This window comes from Symsagittifera roscoffensis, chromosome 4, assembly GCF_963678635.1.
Source record: "Symsagittifera roscoffensis chromosome 4, txSymRosc1.1, whole genome shotgun sequence".
NCBI lineage: Eukaryota > Metazoa > Xenacoelomorpha > Acoela > Convolutidae > Symsagittifera > Symsagittifera roscoffensis.
Genome location: NC_087065.1, coordinates 40,203,648 through 40,218,421, shown reverse-complemented (window position 1 = coordinate 40,218,421; position 14,774 = coordinate 40,203,648). Strand labels below are relative to the sequence as shown.

The window sequence follows — 14,774 nt, the reverse complement described above, 5'->3', positions numbered from 1 at the left end:
TTCCTGCAAAGCAGGTCGTGACCGCTGAAATAGAGAAACTTTCCTAAAAACGGTTTAAAAAATTTACTTTTCCGAGGGCCACAAGTTTTCGTGTACAGAAATCAGGGTGTAGTCGCGTATGCGAAAAAGCTTCCCACAACCCGCCCTTTGGATCGAACCTAAAATCTCAGATATGGGAGGGTTCGTTTCGAAAAGATCTTAAAGTTTAGAAAAAACGGGCCCCATAAATAAATTGGCCACACAACCCCAGAATAGGGATGTTAGTTTCCGAGAAGAGTTAAAAAGATTCAAAACACGACCAAAGAACCAAAAACTGGACTATTCTCTGGGCCATACGTTTTCAGACATCCGGTTAAGCAGGGGAGTTTTTCAAATTTTTTTTATTCGTGTGGAAAAATTTCGGGCAAATATTCCCCTGCAGATGTTTTTGAAGTCTGTAGACGGTGGTGTACCGTAAAAAGAGACTGATAAAAAATGCAGGCACTTAGAGAAGAAGGCGGTGTTTTCATTGATTTTCCTTTTTCAAAATCGGTGGGATCAATTTAGCAAAAAGAAAAAACTCTCCTAAGCGACTAAACTATGAAACCCAATCCCATACAATTCCAAAAACCTGTTTTTAATCAAACAGGAATTTTAGACAAACATGCCAAGCAAGACATTTGAACTTTAAATTAGCAACGAAACAAAACTTAAGAAGCGGAAACAAAGCCTTGCCAATCTTTGAGCAGACAACAGTTGAGCCGAAAACAAATGATTTTAAACAAAATTTTAAAGTTTCAAGTCTTCCTGAAACTAGAAATAACACTTGATACTTGCTTAACGCACAAGAAAAACCGTGATGTGGCAACTAAGGCGGCAAAACTTGAGCGATGAAAGGAGTGTCCTACAAATCAGGTTTACCAGAAATCACATACTGGAAAAACAAGATCCGGCCAGGATCGAGTCCCTAATCTTAGAGTGCAAACCGACAGCATTACTTCAAGGCCAAGTGCAAAGGAACCTGGAAGCTGTTAAGAAACAATAAAAAAAAAACAAGTTAAAAAGTATAGTTTCCGATTACAAGACACTTGCTTTCGCAAGAGTTAACTTTTGAGAAAAAAGTTCAATTTTCTGATAAAGCTGAAAACTTAATTTTTTTGTTTTTCATATCACGCTTGCTGACTGTTTTTGTTTTTGAGTACGATAATTAAGCAAAAACATTAATCAAACAATTTCAAAAAGCTAGATCTTGAATTTTTCTGTTTTTTTTTCTTCATATTGGAAATTTTTCAACGCCGTTTATCGGGTTTCAATTCCAAGTGCCGGTCTAAATTTGTTACTACACTCGATACTGGCAAGTATTTCTTGGGTGCCTTCAATCGTTCTTTCCCACATGTGTGATGTTGGAGCAAGAAGTTGAAACATTTTCAAAAGCGATACAAAAATTTTCGTCTGAAAAACAATACAGCGCTGATTTGAAATATCCAGACAAAACCAAACTTTAAAACGCGTCTTACACAAATTGGGTCGAGATTGGACAAACAGTGTAGACAACAAAAGTTGCTTAGTGTTTTACCAGAAAACAAACTAAAGTTGAAAATACAAAGGCGTTTGTCTCAAATTGGATCAAACTTATTTCAATTTTTTTTGCTGAACTCCGAACCAAATGTTACCTACAAAAATGGGTAATTTTGGCTTTTTTAGTGTATCAGGAATTGCGCTAAAAATCCCAAATTAATTAAGGAGAAAGGTCTATCAAAAAGAACCTCTTACATAGCTCGACAAAGTTCTATCAGGGTAAAATCTCTATAAATCTGTATAATAGAATACATTTATGCTTGATAGCCAGAAGTTCTAGCGTAATTCTTGATTAACTAAATATAAATTATACCATACTTTTTGTCTCTTCACTTTTTATTTAATCTCGAGCCAATTTGAGAAAAAATGCCTTTGTATTTTCAACATTTGTTTCTTTTATCCGGATAATTTAAATAAGCACTACAGTCCAGCCAGCGAAACACATTTTTTTACTCAATATTGATAGCAAAAAGTTCATATCAAAAATCAAATTCTTTCAGGCATTTGCAAAGTCAACACATTCAATCAAACAATACAAAATCAAAAAAATGCAAACTACAAAAGTACAATTAGTTTTATTCCTTCTCATTCACCAAGAGTCCTTCTTGCAGAAACATAAACAATACTTGGACAGTTTTGGCAATATCCGCACCACGCAGCCTTCTTTCTACTTGCTCTATCAATTTTACCATTCTATTCACTGTTTTTGATCTATATTTTTCCTCATTTCCAGTAGCTGTAACTGAAATCAACTTCGAAAACTTCGGATTCTTAGGGTCTTTTTTATCCAAAGATATCGCGAGTTTGATTGCACTGTCATATTCCATTTCGAGTTGCTTCGCATTGACCCATATTGCACAGGAGACGTCTCCGAACTGCTGTTTCAAAGACCTTCCTATTTTTGCCGACTCTTTAGCATCCTCCAATTTTTCCTGAGCTCTCTTGAATTCCATCCCGGTTTGTGTACCTTCTTCAATTTTTGACGCCATTTGCGGGTCAAGCTCCATTAAAATCGGCTCCAAGTTACTCGATCCGTTTTTAATACAGTGTCTCACGCATACAGGCACAAGTATCGCCTTCAGATCGTCGAACAGCTCTTTGTGATTTGGTTTCACCAAATCTATCGCCGATTTCAACTCTGTATTCAGTTTTTTCAGTTCGGCTATTTTGTTCTTTTTCGCTTCATATTGCTCACACACGTGCGCTGATTTTCTTGTATGTGATAGTGAGACAAAATCAACTCGCTCGTCAATATTAATAGCGTTCTTCAGATCTGGTTTACAAAACATCGGTTCGAACATAGGCAGAGGAACCGCTTGAGCTATTACAGTAAGGCGACTTTTCGGTTTTCCGGCAAGGCGCGCGGAATTTTCTCGGTTCAACATTCTCAAACTTCGTTTTTTGATTCCTTTCGAATCGCAACTTTCGCGTAACTTGTCCAGCGGTGATTTCTTGCTGCTGTTTCCAGGAGTTGATTTGTCTCGACTTATATTATTTGCCCCTTTTTGTTGACCGCTCAATGTCATAGAAGCTTGATTTTCTGGCCCAGATATCACTTCGCTTCTTTTCTGAAAACTTTTTTGTCCGCCTTTTGACACTTCTGAACCTATTGCAGACTTGCCTGAAATGTGTTTTTCGACAGGCTTTTTAGTATGAGTTTCATTAGACAGTTTTTCATTCTGTGAACGGTCGCTGCTATTTTCGAGCATCCGATTTGCCAATACACTAGTTTGCATTACAGATTGCTCGTGCTCAAAAAGGTCAGTTAGATTTTGGGACAACTTGACATAAGGCAGTTCCTTATTTGAAGCTTTTGGTAATGCGGGGTTCCTATTTTCTATGTCAATATTGGTGTAATTAGCTACTTGGGGACTGAAAGACTGGTCGTCATGATCAGAAAATATTAAGCTAGACTCTACACCTTCAAGATTTTTCATCGATTTATTTACACTCTCTGTCTTCTTTTCAGCCTCTGTAAAAATTTTGCTTTTCACATTTAATTCGGCCATGTTCTGAGACAAAACATCATTTCTAGGGCTACTCAAAAACGAAAATTCACTGTGCTGTTCCTCAAAATTCGAGAAAACTGAAGCTGCAGACATTTCAGCAACGTTATTCTGTGAATTCAAAAGCAACTCTATACTGGCTTTAGAAGATGAAACTTCAGTGGACGAAAGTTTCGGCGCATATCTGTAATCGGACAACTTTTCATCGCTACGACCATTCACATCAGTAACATTGCCATTAATTCCATCCGACAAATCGAGAGTTCGATTGTTATTCGAATAGGACAAGTTGAGGTTGCTCATGCCCCCTTTCAAACTGTCCAGAGACATTTTAGGCTGAAGGGGCACAAATGAGTAGTCGTTTGATGAAAGGGGTTGCGAGAGGGGTGCACTTGGTATGTGAATTGAGGGGTCGTTGCTGAGAACACCAGTGTTGCCCAGATCAAACTTAGTCGAGGTCAAGACGGAATCGCTGAAACAAGGCGAGACATGATGAAATTCTAATTCAAATTCAGAACAGAACGAGTTCTCAAAATAGGTACTTCTCCTAAATACATCAGGATAGGTACTTTTCTTTGAGGTGCTTAAGTTTGCTCGAAAAAACCTTCACGATAATCACTTCTTACTTCGCGAAGTGGTCGGAATAACTAGAAAAACTTAAAAGATACTTCATTACAAAAAATAGCTGAGCTCCCCGTTATTTGTTATACAGAAATTATTACTCGGAGATCAAAAAATGACTCATTTTCTAAACCACTCAGCGATCGAGCGTCAAGAAAAAAATACGTCACACTTAAGCGTTTTAATTTTTATGAATCTTAAATGAGTATGCTGTTTTAAATTATCCGTACAAAAAACGTGAAATTCAAATTGCATTTTTCTCAAATCGGAGCGACTTTAGAGAAAAAATTAAGACAAAACTTGTTTAGAGTTTTAGCAGAATTATATGGCGTAATTTGTTTTGACCAAAATTCAATCATTTTTTGGCTCTTTTAGTCAACCAAAAAATTACGCTCAAATTACCGAGTCAATTACTGACAAAATATATCAAAGTGAGCCTGTGGCGTTTTTTATCAAAACTAGAGCATAAGATTTTAAGTATACTCTCCAAAAAATAGTATAAATTAAGTTATTTTGGTTTGCTAGTTTTGATCAATTTTAAGCCGTTGTTCAACTTTAGCCGTTTCAATTTTTTAAACCATTTAAAAATAATTTTTGGAGATTTTATTTTTCTTAAACTTTGATGGGCAACGCAAGAGGCTCACTTGGATCTAAGTTTTTCAGTAACTGACCCGTTAGTTTTAACGAAATTTCTGAATGACTTATAAAACCAAAAATGATCGAACTTTGGGCCTCTACTCCAAAACAAACAAACCATAACAATTCTGCTAAGACTCTAAGCTAGTTTTGCCTTCTCATTTTTTCTCTAAAATCACCGCAATTTGAGAAAAAAGCGTTTTGAACTTCAAGTTTTTTGAGTTTTGACCGGATAGTTTGAATCAGCACAGTCCTTTTTTCGATTGAAACTAGCCCTTTTTGAATAAACTGGATTGAAAGATAAATTTACATTACGCTGGGAAATCTAAAGTTGCACAGAACAATGAAAAAAATCAAAATCTAGACAAAAATTTTTAGGACGAGCTACGACAAATTTTCGGCTTAAAGAGATTCGACCCAAGTTTTTTCGTCTTCTTTGACGCTCGGTCATCATTTCTCAATTCTAGATACGGCTGTTTATGAACATTGTTCGAGACAAAGCTTTGAATTTTTTGTAGATAGTTTTTTGATACTTTTTTCAAGTTAGTTTTTCAACCTTTCTTGAAAATTAGCTTTTTTAATCGCTGGTCAACTTATGATGTGCAATTTTAAGGGCAAATTCATTTTAATGCTTTCGCCTGTTTCAGGAGGGATGGATCGTAAAATTTTGTTTTGAAAATTTACATAGATGCCTTTTGCCTGTTCCTATAAAAAAAGGCCTTTGGCCTGTACAGGGGTGATGAATCATTAAAATTTTTGCTGTAAAAAGTTTTGTAGCTTGAATTTTTTTGTCTACAATTTTGTTTATTCCGTTTATACAGTTTCGTTTTCGGCTTAAAAAGATTCGACCAAATTTTTTTTCGGCAGAAACGAAACTAAGGGCCTAAAAATTCAAGCTAAAAAATTCTTAAAGCAAAATTTTGTTTGACATATCATCCCTGCAACAGACAGGAGCATTAAGGACGATTCGCACTTGAAACTGCACGACATAAAATGATTAAGCCGATATAAAATACGCTGAACCCGTTCAATAGAAAAAATATAAAAAATTATTGAGAATCAGAGTAGGAAAATTTACAAACTACAAAACAACTTTCAATTATAGTAAAAACTGCTTGAATCAAAAAGTAAAAAAAAAACAGTTTTTAAAAAGCCACTTGAAATACTGTATTTAAATTGCATTTGAAAAAAAAGGAAAATCAGCCGACAGAAATTAGGCTGAAAAACACAAATCCGAAAAAAATCAACATTTTATCAAACATTATTTACCACTCCAAGAGAAGTTAAGGGTAGTTTTATTAGAACTGATGAGCATGTCACTCTGTGAGCAATTCAAAAAATGTAAAAAACGGGAGAAAAGTCTAGTTCCCGATTACAAGTCACTTGCTCACACAAGTCACTTGCTCACGCTAGTGCAAAAAATGGTGCACACAAACAATTTTTAAAAACAATTGAACAAAAATCGTTGAGAAAATTAAAAAATCACAACGCACTAAAGCAAAAAAATGAGCGCCAAAGCGAAAGGACTTCAAAGACAAAATAAATGAACAAAAACAAACATTTCAAAAAATACAGAGGATTAATTAGATGTAGCATTCGACTATCAAATATAATAACTAACGGAAAGAAATGAGAAAAAAATGAACCTGTATTAAAAATAACGAAAACAACTAAAAATGACATTGCAAAATAATAAACTTATCCAAATTACTTGGATCTAAGATCTAAAACTCACTTGGATCTAAGTTTTTCAGTAACTGAGCCGTTAGTTTTAACGAAATTTCTGAATGACTTATAAAACCAAAAATGATCGAACTTTGGGCCTCTATTCCAAAACAAACAAACCATAACAATTCTGCTAAGACTAAGCTAGTTTTGCCTTCTCATTTTTTCTCTAAAATCACCGCAATTTGAGAAAAAAGCGTTTTGAATTTCAAGTTTTTTGAGTTTTGACCGGATAGTTTGAATCAGCACAGTCCTTTTATCGATCGAAACTAGCCCTTTTTGAAAAAACTGGATTGAAAGATAAATTTACATTACGCTGGGAAATCTAAAAAGTTGCACAGAATAATGAAAAAAATCAAAATCTAGACAAAAATTTATAGGAAGAGCTACGACAAATTTTCGGCTTAAAGAGATTCGACCCAAGTTTTTTCGTCTTCTTTGACGCTCGGTCATCATTTCTCAATTCTAGATACGGCTGTTTATGAACATTGTTCGAGACAAAGCTTTGAATTTTTTGTAGATAGTTTTTTGATACTTTTTTCAAGTTAGTTTTTCAACCTTTCTTGAAAATTAGCTTTTTTAATCGCTGGTCAACTTATGATGTGCAATTTTAAGGGCAAATTCATTTTAATGCTTTCGCCTGTTTCAGGAGGGATGGATCGTAAAATTTTGTTTTGAAAATTTACATAGATGCCTTTTGCCTGTTCCTATAAAAAAAAGGCCGTTGGCCTGTACAGGGGTGATGGATCATTAAAATTTTTGCTGTAAAATGTTTTGTAGCTTGAATTTTTTTGTCTACAATTTTGTTTATTCCGTTTATACAGTTTCGTTTTCGGCTTAAAAAGATTCGACCAATTTTTTTTTCGGCAGAAACGAAACTAAGGGCCTAAAAATTCAAGCTAAAAAATTCTTACAGCAAAATTTTGTTTGACATATCATCCCTGCAACAGACAGGAGCATTAAGGACGATTCGCACTTGAAACTGCACGACATAAAATGATTAAGCCGATATAAAATACGCTGAAACCGTTCAATAGAAAAAATATATAAAATTATTGAGAATCAGAGTAGGAAAATTTACAAACTACAAAACAACTTTCAATTATAGTAAAAACTGCTTGAATCAAAAAGTAAAAAAAAACAGTTTTTAAAAAGCCACTTGAAATACTGTATTTAAATTGCATTTGAAAAAAAAGGAAAATCAGCCGACAGAAATTAGGCTTAAAAACACAAATCCGAAAAAAATCAACATTTTATCAAACATTATTTACCACTCCAAGAGAAGTTAAAAGTAGTTTTATTAGAACTGATGAGCATGTCACTCTGTGAGCAATTCAAAAAATGTAAAAAACGGGAGAAAAGTCTAGTTCCCGATTACAAGTCACTTGCTCACGCAAGTGGAAAAAATAGAGCACACAAACAATTTTTAAAAACAATTGAACAAAAATCGTTGAGAAAATGAAAAAATCACAACGCACTAAAGCAAAAAAATGAGCGCCAAAGCGAAAGGACTTGAAAACAAAAGAAATGAACAAAAACAAACATTTCAAAAAATACAGAGGATTAATTAGATGTAGCATTCGACTATCAAATATAATAACTAACGGAAAGAAATGAGAAAAAAATGAACCTGTATTAAAAATAACGAAAACAACTAAAAATGACATTGCAAAATAATAAACTTATCCAAATTACTTGGATCTAAGATCTAAAACTCACTTGGATCTAAGTTTTTCAGTAACTGACCCGTTAGTTTTAACGAAATTTCTGAATGACTTATAAAACCAAAAATGATCGAACTTTGGGCCTCTATTCCAAAACAAACAAACCATAACAATTCTGCTAAGACTCTAAGCTAGTTTTGCCTTCTCATTTTTTTTCTAAAATCACCGCAATTTGAGAAAAAAGCGTTTTGAACTTCAAGTTTTTTGAGTTTTGACCGGATAGTTTGAATCAGCACAGTCCTTTTTTCGATTGAAACTAGCCCTTTTTGAATAAACTGGATTGAAAGATAAATTTACATTACGCTGGGAAATCTAAAAAGTTGCACAGAATAATGAAAAAAATCTAAATCTAGACAAAAATTTATAGGAAGAGCTACGACAAATTTTCGGCTTAAAGAGATTCGACCCAAGTTTTTTCGTCTTCTTTGACGCTCGGTCATCATTTCTCAATTCTGGATACGGCTGTTTATGAACATTGTTCGAGACAAAGCTTTGAATTTTTTGTAGATAGTTTTTTGATACTTTTTTCAAGTTAGTTTTTCAACCTTTCTTGAAAATTAGCTTTTTTAATTGCTGGTCAACTTATGATGTGCAATTTTAAGGGCAAATTCATTTTAATGCTTTCGCCTGTTTCAGGAGGGATGGATCGTAAAATTTTGTTTTGAAAATTTACATAGATGCCTTTTGCCTGTTCCTATAAAAAAAAAGGCCTTTGGCCTGTACAGGGGTGATGGATCATTAAAATTTTTGCTGTAAAATGTTTTGTAGCTTGAATTTTTTTGTCTACAATTTTGTTTATTCCGTTTATACAGTTTCGTTTTCGGCTTAAAAAGATTCGACCAATTTTTTTTTCGGCAGAAACGAAACTAAGGGCATAAAAATTCAGGCTATAAAAATTCTTAAAGCAAAATTTTGTTTGACATATCAGCCCTGCAACAGACAGGAGCATTAAGGACGATTCGCACTTGAAACTGCACGACATAAAATGATTAAGCCGATATAAAATACGCTGAACCCGTTCAATAGAAAAAATATATAAAATTATGAGAATCAGAGTAGGAAAATTTACAAACTACAAAACAACTTTCAATTATAGTAAAAACTGCTTGAATCAAAAAGTAAAAAAAAAACAGTTTTTAAAAAGCCACTTGAAATACTGTATTTAAATTGCATTTGAAAAAAAAGGAAAATCAGCCGAAAGAAATTAGGCTGAAAAACACAAATCCGAAAAAAATCAACATTTTATCAAACATTATTTACCACTCCAAGAGAAGTTAAAAGTAGTTTTATTAGAACTGATGAGCATGTCACTCTGTGAGCAATTCAAAAAGTGTAAAAAACGGGAGAAAAGTCTAGTTCCCGATTACAAGTCACTTGCTCACGCTAGTGGAAAAAATGGAGCACACAAACAATTTTAAAAATACAATTGAACCAAAATCGTTGAGAAAATTAAAAAATCACAACGCACTAAACCAAAAAAATGAGCGCCAAAGCGAAAGGACTTGAAAACAAAATAAATGAACAAAAACAAACATTTCAAAAAAATACAGAGGATTAATTAGATGTAGCATTCGACTATCAAATATAAAAACTAACGGAAAGAAATGAGAAAAAAAATGAACCTGTATTAAAAATAACGAAAACAACTAAAAATGACATTGCAAAATAATAAACTTATCCAAATTATGAGTAAGCTAAATTCAACAATTTTTGAACTTTTTTCTGATTTGATAACACTCCAAGCTGCCTAAATCTTTGTACACAGTTAAAATGGCTAGAAATGTAGGCTAGAAAGCAATGAAAAAACTATCAAAAGCATGCAATTGTTTACAAAAATAAACGAAATTAAGTTTTAAAAAAGCGCAAAAGCTCATGAACTCAGCAACCTGCTTCAAAATTTATATATGATCATTCGGCACATAAATTCAATTTTTTTGAGCCAGATTATAAATTATTTTTGTGAAACCATTTGAAACGACAAAACTAATTTAAAAAAAAACGATTTTTTTTTTCATTTTCAAATAAAAGAACTTGTGAAGTAGGTTTTGATCTTTTGAAAACTTCAAGTAAGAGTTGAATCCATCTCAAATAATATAACTGAAAACTGATTGAAAAAAAGGAAAAAGCCAACAGATCTATAGCCAAAAAACGTACCAAAAAATTGCATACAAAATAATCACATCGTAATAACGCTTGTCATTACAGACATGGCATCAAGTAAATATCATCTATACATAGAGCACCTTATCAAGTTTGATATTCTTAAATTTCATCATTCCAAAGAAGTCTAAAAACAGGTTGCAATAATATTGCTTATAGCAAAGGTTATCAACAAAAGGAAGCAGAAAAAAAACATCACTTTTAAGCACTTTAAATTTCATTTTTTTGTTATGTTTTCATTCATTATGAAATCTTAAATTTAAAAACAAATTTTTAAACTTCAAATTGTTTACAATTTTTTGCTGCCTTTGTAGTTAATAGGGCTTATTTTTTTGCATTTGAAATGAAATTGAAATAAAGTTTAGAACAGAGGCGAAGCTGCGTTTCGCAAACACTAGCGAGAACACTACAAAAAGCAGCACTAGAGTTCTAAACAGAGCAATACGAAAAAGTAAAAATGAGCCTCTCATTAGTAAAAAAATCGGCGACGTCTCGGACTCAACCTACGACCTACTGGGACCTAGAAATTATGAAACTCACGCACTAACCACTCACCCACGGATGCTTAGTCCATAACAAACACAAGCCACAAATAAAGCCGAGAACAGATGCTATGGATATTCCAATGCTGCAGATGGTGATTATAGCAAAAAGGCACAGAAGTGATCAGTTCTAACGAACAAATTTATTTGCGAGTTAGCTAAGAAAAAAAAGGAACACTAGCTACTCCCTAGCGTAAAAAAAGTTGAACCAAGAACAATTAAGAGCCATAAAAACTGTTGACTTGCTACCGAAAAGGAAAAAACCCAAATAAAGACAAAATTTCATAAAAAATAAGCCTGTCAAGTAAAATATTTTTTTTTGTTGGCGTTCAATCAGGCGCGGATCTAGGATTTTTTCGAGGGAGGGGCAGATTTTCAAATAAAACTCGAAAGTCTTGACCTTTGTTTCGTAGTCGACCAAAGTGATTCTCTGAGCTCTTCCAAATCATTACCTTTTTTCGGCCAAATTTTCTAAGCCGCAGAAAATTTAAAAAAAAAAAACAGTCCACAAAAAGCGTTTTATGGGAACTTTTAGGAAAATATTGACCAACAAAACTCGCTTTTTCAATACACGCCACAAATAAATCAGACAAAAACAAAAGTTTAAAACCCCCATAACTTTGATGAAAATATTTTTTCATTTTGAGCTCATGTCATACTTTTAGATGAAATAGCCAATTATTGTACCAGCCTAATCGATATTCTCAGCTTGTTGATTATATCATTTAGCTCTGAATTGTAGCCATATATATTATTATTAAACACTATAAATCAATAAAATCTTAATTACAATTTTTCAAACACAAGCTAAGCCATTAGAAATTTTAGTCCATTTTCAGGCGCCTCTAAACTTAGGTTTTCAATTAACGTGCAGAAGTGACTGCCTAGAAAAAAATAATCGAAAATCATTTTCCGCTGCATTTAAACCTCAGCACTATATTAGGTCCGCTTTTTTAATTACGCAAACCGAAAACAAATCATCTTCTTAGCTTAACCAGTATCTATTTTTATATGCTATCAAAAGTAGTTGGGAAAAATTCTATTATATGCTATCAATAGACTGTTGAAAAACGTCAATGAACACAGTGAAAAAAAGGTTTGCTTTTGAAAAGCTTCAACTTTCGAATTTAAAAGAAAAAAACATGGCCTTTGGAACTTCAAGAACAAATTATGATCGACACTTTGTTAATAAAATTAACCAAATTTGATAGAACTGGATCAATAGGTAAATTTTTTTAATCCGCTGGGAAATCTGAAAAACAAAATCCAATTTCGAAACAAGAAGTCGATCAAGTTTTTGTACCCTTCACTTCTGCTGTTCGACAGGCCAGTTTGTCTTTTTTTCAATAAATTGCAAAAAATGAACATAAAAAGAAAACAGAAGTCAAAACGCGAAAAATCAAATTTGCGCATGAACAAATTCAAAAAAATCCGGAGAAAAATGTTCATGACCTTAATAACAGAACAATAAAAATATAATTAATTTATAGGAACTGTTCAATACAGACCTGATAAAAATTTAAAAAAAAACGATTGAATTTAGATTCATTTTCAAATTTTTTAACTCAACATTACCAAACAAATCGTTTTCCAAAAACAATTGGTTAATTTACTTCCGCTTGGGTTGCTTCTTGAACAGGTTAAATCATCCGGTAAAAATTTGAGACACAGTCAATTAATTGTGATTCTTGTTCGAGCTCTTGGAGAATATTTCGAAAAATTTATCATTATTTATCATTATTTGCAGGTAGGTTTTGGGTTATTTTGCTTGAAAGTTTGTCCGATTCAAGAAAAGAGTTATGTACTCATTTTTGACTCAGTGAGAATCAGACAGAGGCGAAGCAGAGCTTTGCACCATCTGAGATACAACATGAAAAAAGCAGTGCAGGCACGCAGACAGGAAAAATGAAAACACTAAGTCCAAAAAAAAAACTTTACAAAAATCATGAAGTATCATTTGCGAAAAAGACGTCCTGAAAGACAAAAGAAAACAATTAAAGAAAATTCAAAAAATAATTAACAGGCAGCAACTGAGGCGACGAAGCTTACTGAACCGAAGAAACTGAGCCGATGAAAATAATTTCCAATAGAAACGAAAACAATTTTTTTGTCACAAAAAACGTATGCTTCCTTTGAATCGATCCCCAAATTAGGCGAATCAGCCGGTAAAATATAATCCGAAATCATTAGTGCCGATTAAAGTTTTTAAGCGGAAAAAACAGCAAATTATACGAAGTCAAGGATACTAAAAATGAAAATTGCAGAAGTAATTCAAAACACTGAAACCAACTACGTTAAACGATAACTTCAAAATAAAAATACAGATTCAAGAGAAATTATCTTTTAATGCGTCTAAATTAATTCAATTATGTTTGAATTGAAAAATGCTTAAAAACCTTAGCTAAGGTGATTATGAGAACAAAATTGCAATCAATGTCAAAAAACTTTTGAGTCAACTTAATGCGTTGTTTGGTTTGAAGCAAATTTTACAGAAGTTATTTTGTAAATTAATTACCACGGTCAAGGGCGGATCTAGGATTTTCTCGAGGGGGGGGGGGGCGGATTTTTAAAAAAAATATTCGAAAAGTTTGTCTACTTATTTTTAGGTCGACCAAATTAATTTTCTGAGCTTTCTCAAAGCACTATAAAGACCCTGGTTCGGCTTTTTAGGCACTTTTTGGAAAATGTTGACCAAAAATTGCATTTTTTTGGCGCGCGCTCCCCCTCAAAATTAGTATATATTGGCGCCCAAGGCGCCTTTACAAAAAATTTTAGGGTCAGTCATCAAAAATGGATATCTCAAAACAGTACAAAGGGGGACCCTTTGAGCCGGCAGGAGCTCGAATCCCTGAGGGAGGGGGACGTTTTGAAATATTTAGCACACTATTAGTCATACATTTCTGCGGCGCAGGCGAAATTTTGAGAAAACAAGCCTGAACTTTTGGCAAAGAAATAGCTTTTCTGCTCGCGATCCCCCTTAACATATTGGTGCCAAACGCTCTTTTCCAAAATTTTCTGCACTAAGTAAAACCGTACTTAATAGAAAACCAGATAGACCATGACAGAAGATAATATATACCTGACTCTTCGTTTAAACCACCTAGAAAACGATCCATACACATTTGTAACCTAACGCTTAAAACTTCATTTTCATTTCATTAACAATAACCGGAGAACGTAATATATGAGAAATAAAAAACGTCTAAAATCCTTTCAGTTTCAGTTTGTATCTACTATCTCGTCATAGATTTTTCAACAAACAAAAACTGCCATAGCTTGCTTAGAATATTTTAGTATCGGCTTGTTTTAGCAACTTACACGACGGATGACGCTTCTGTGATATCCGTGATGGCTCTGTGAACAGGAGTAGTTAAGAACTGGCGCTCGGTCTCAAAGTCCTCAGAATTTTCCTCGGCCGACTTGAATCTGGTCGGCAACTCATAGTCGTGCACTCGCCCCGAGTCTGTTTCGTGGTTCCTATTCTCTGATGTGGTTTGCAGTAGCTCTTCTCCTCCGATCTTTGCGATCGGACGAACATACATGCTGTTATTGAAACTGACTCGCCGTTTCTTCCCACCGGCATCTGTACTAGTCGTTTCATCCAACAGTCCACAAATAGAACTCTCGTGCGAATTGGTGATGGTTGCATTGGCTTTCAAAATTGAACGTCGCCGACCCATTTTAACATGAGCTACGAAGATCGCGATTTATAAATGCCCGTAACAAAATATCTGAAACAAAACATTTCCTTATTTTGATATTCAGTAGCAAAAAACGGACAAATTGAATTACAACAGCATTTT

The 14,774-nt window shown here is 33.7% G+C and overlaps 1 protein-coding gene across 1 annotated transcript; it reads right to left on the bottom strand.

Annotated features, from left to right (window-relative positions):
* Positions 1–2,079: 2,079 nt before the first annotated feature.
* Positions 2,080–14,772, bottom strand: LOC134844155 (uncharacterized). The gene is made up of 2 exons (XM_063860695.1): positions 14,290–14,772; positions 2,080–4,035 (listed from the first exon to the last, which is right to left on the bottom strand). Exons 1-2 carry the CDS (start codon positions 14,649–14,651, stop codon positions 2,133–2,135), a joined length of 2,265 nt encoding a protein of 754 aa, XP_063716765.1. The 5' UTR covers positions 14,652–14,772; the 3' UTR covers positions 2,080–2,132.
* Between the last annotated feature and the right edge of the window lie 2 nt (positions 14,773–14,774).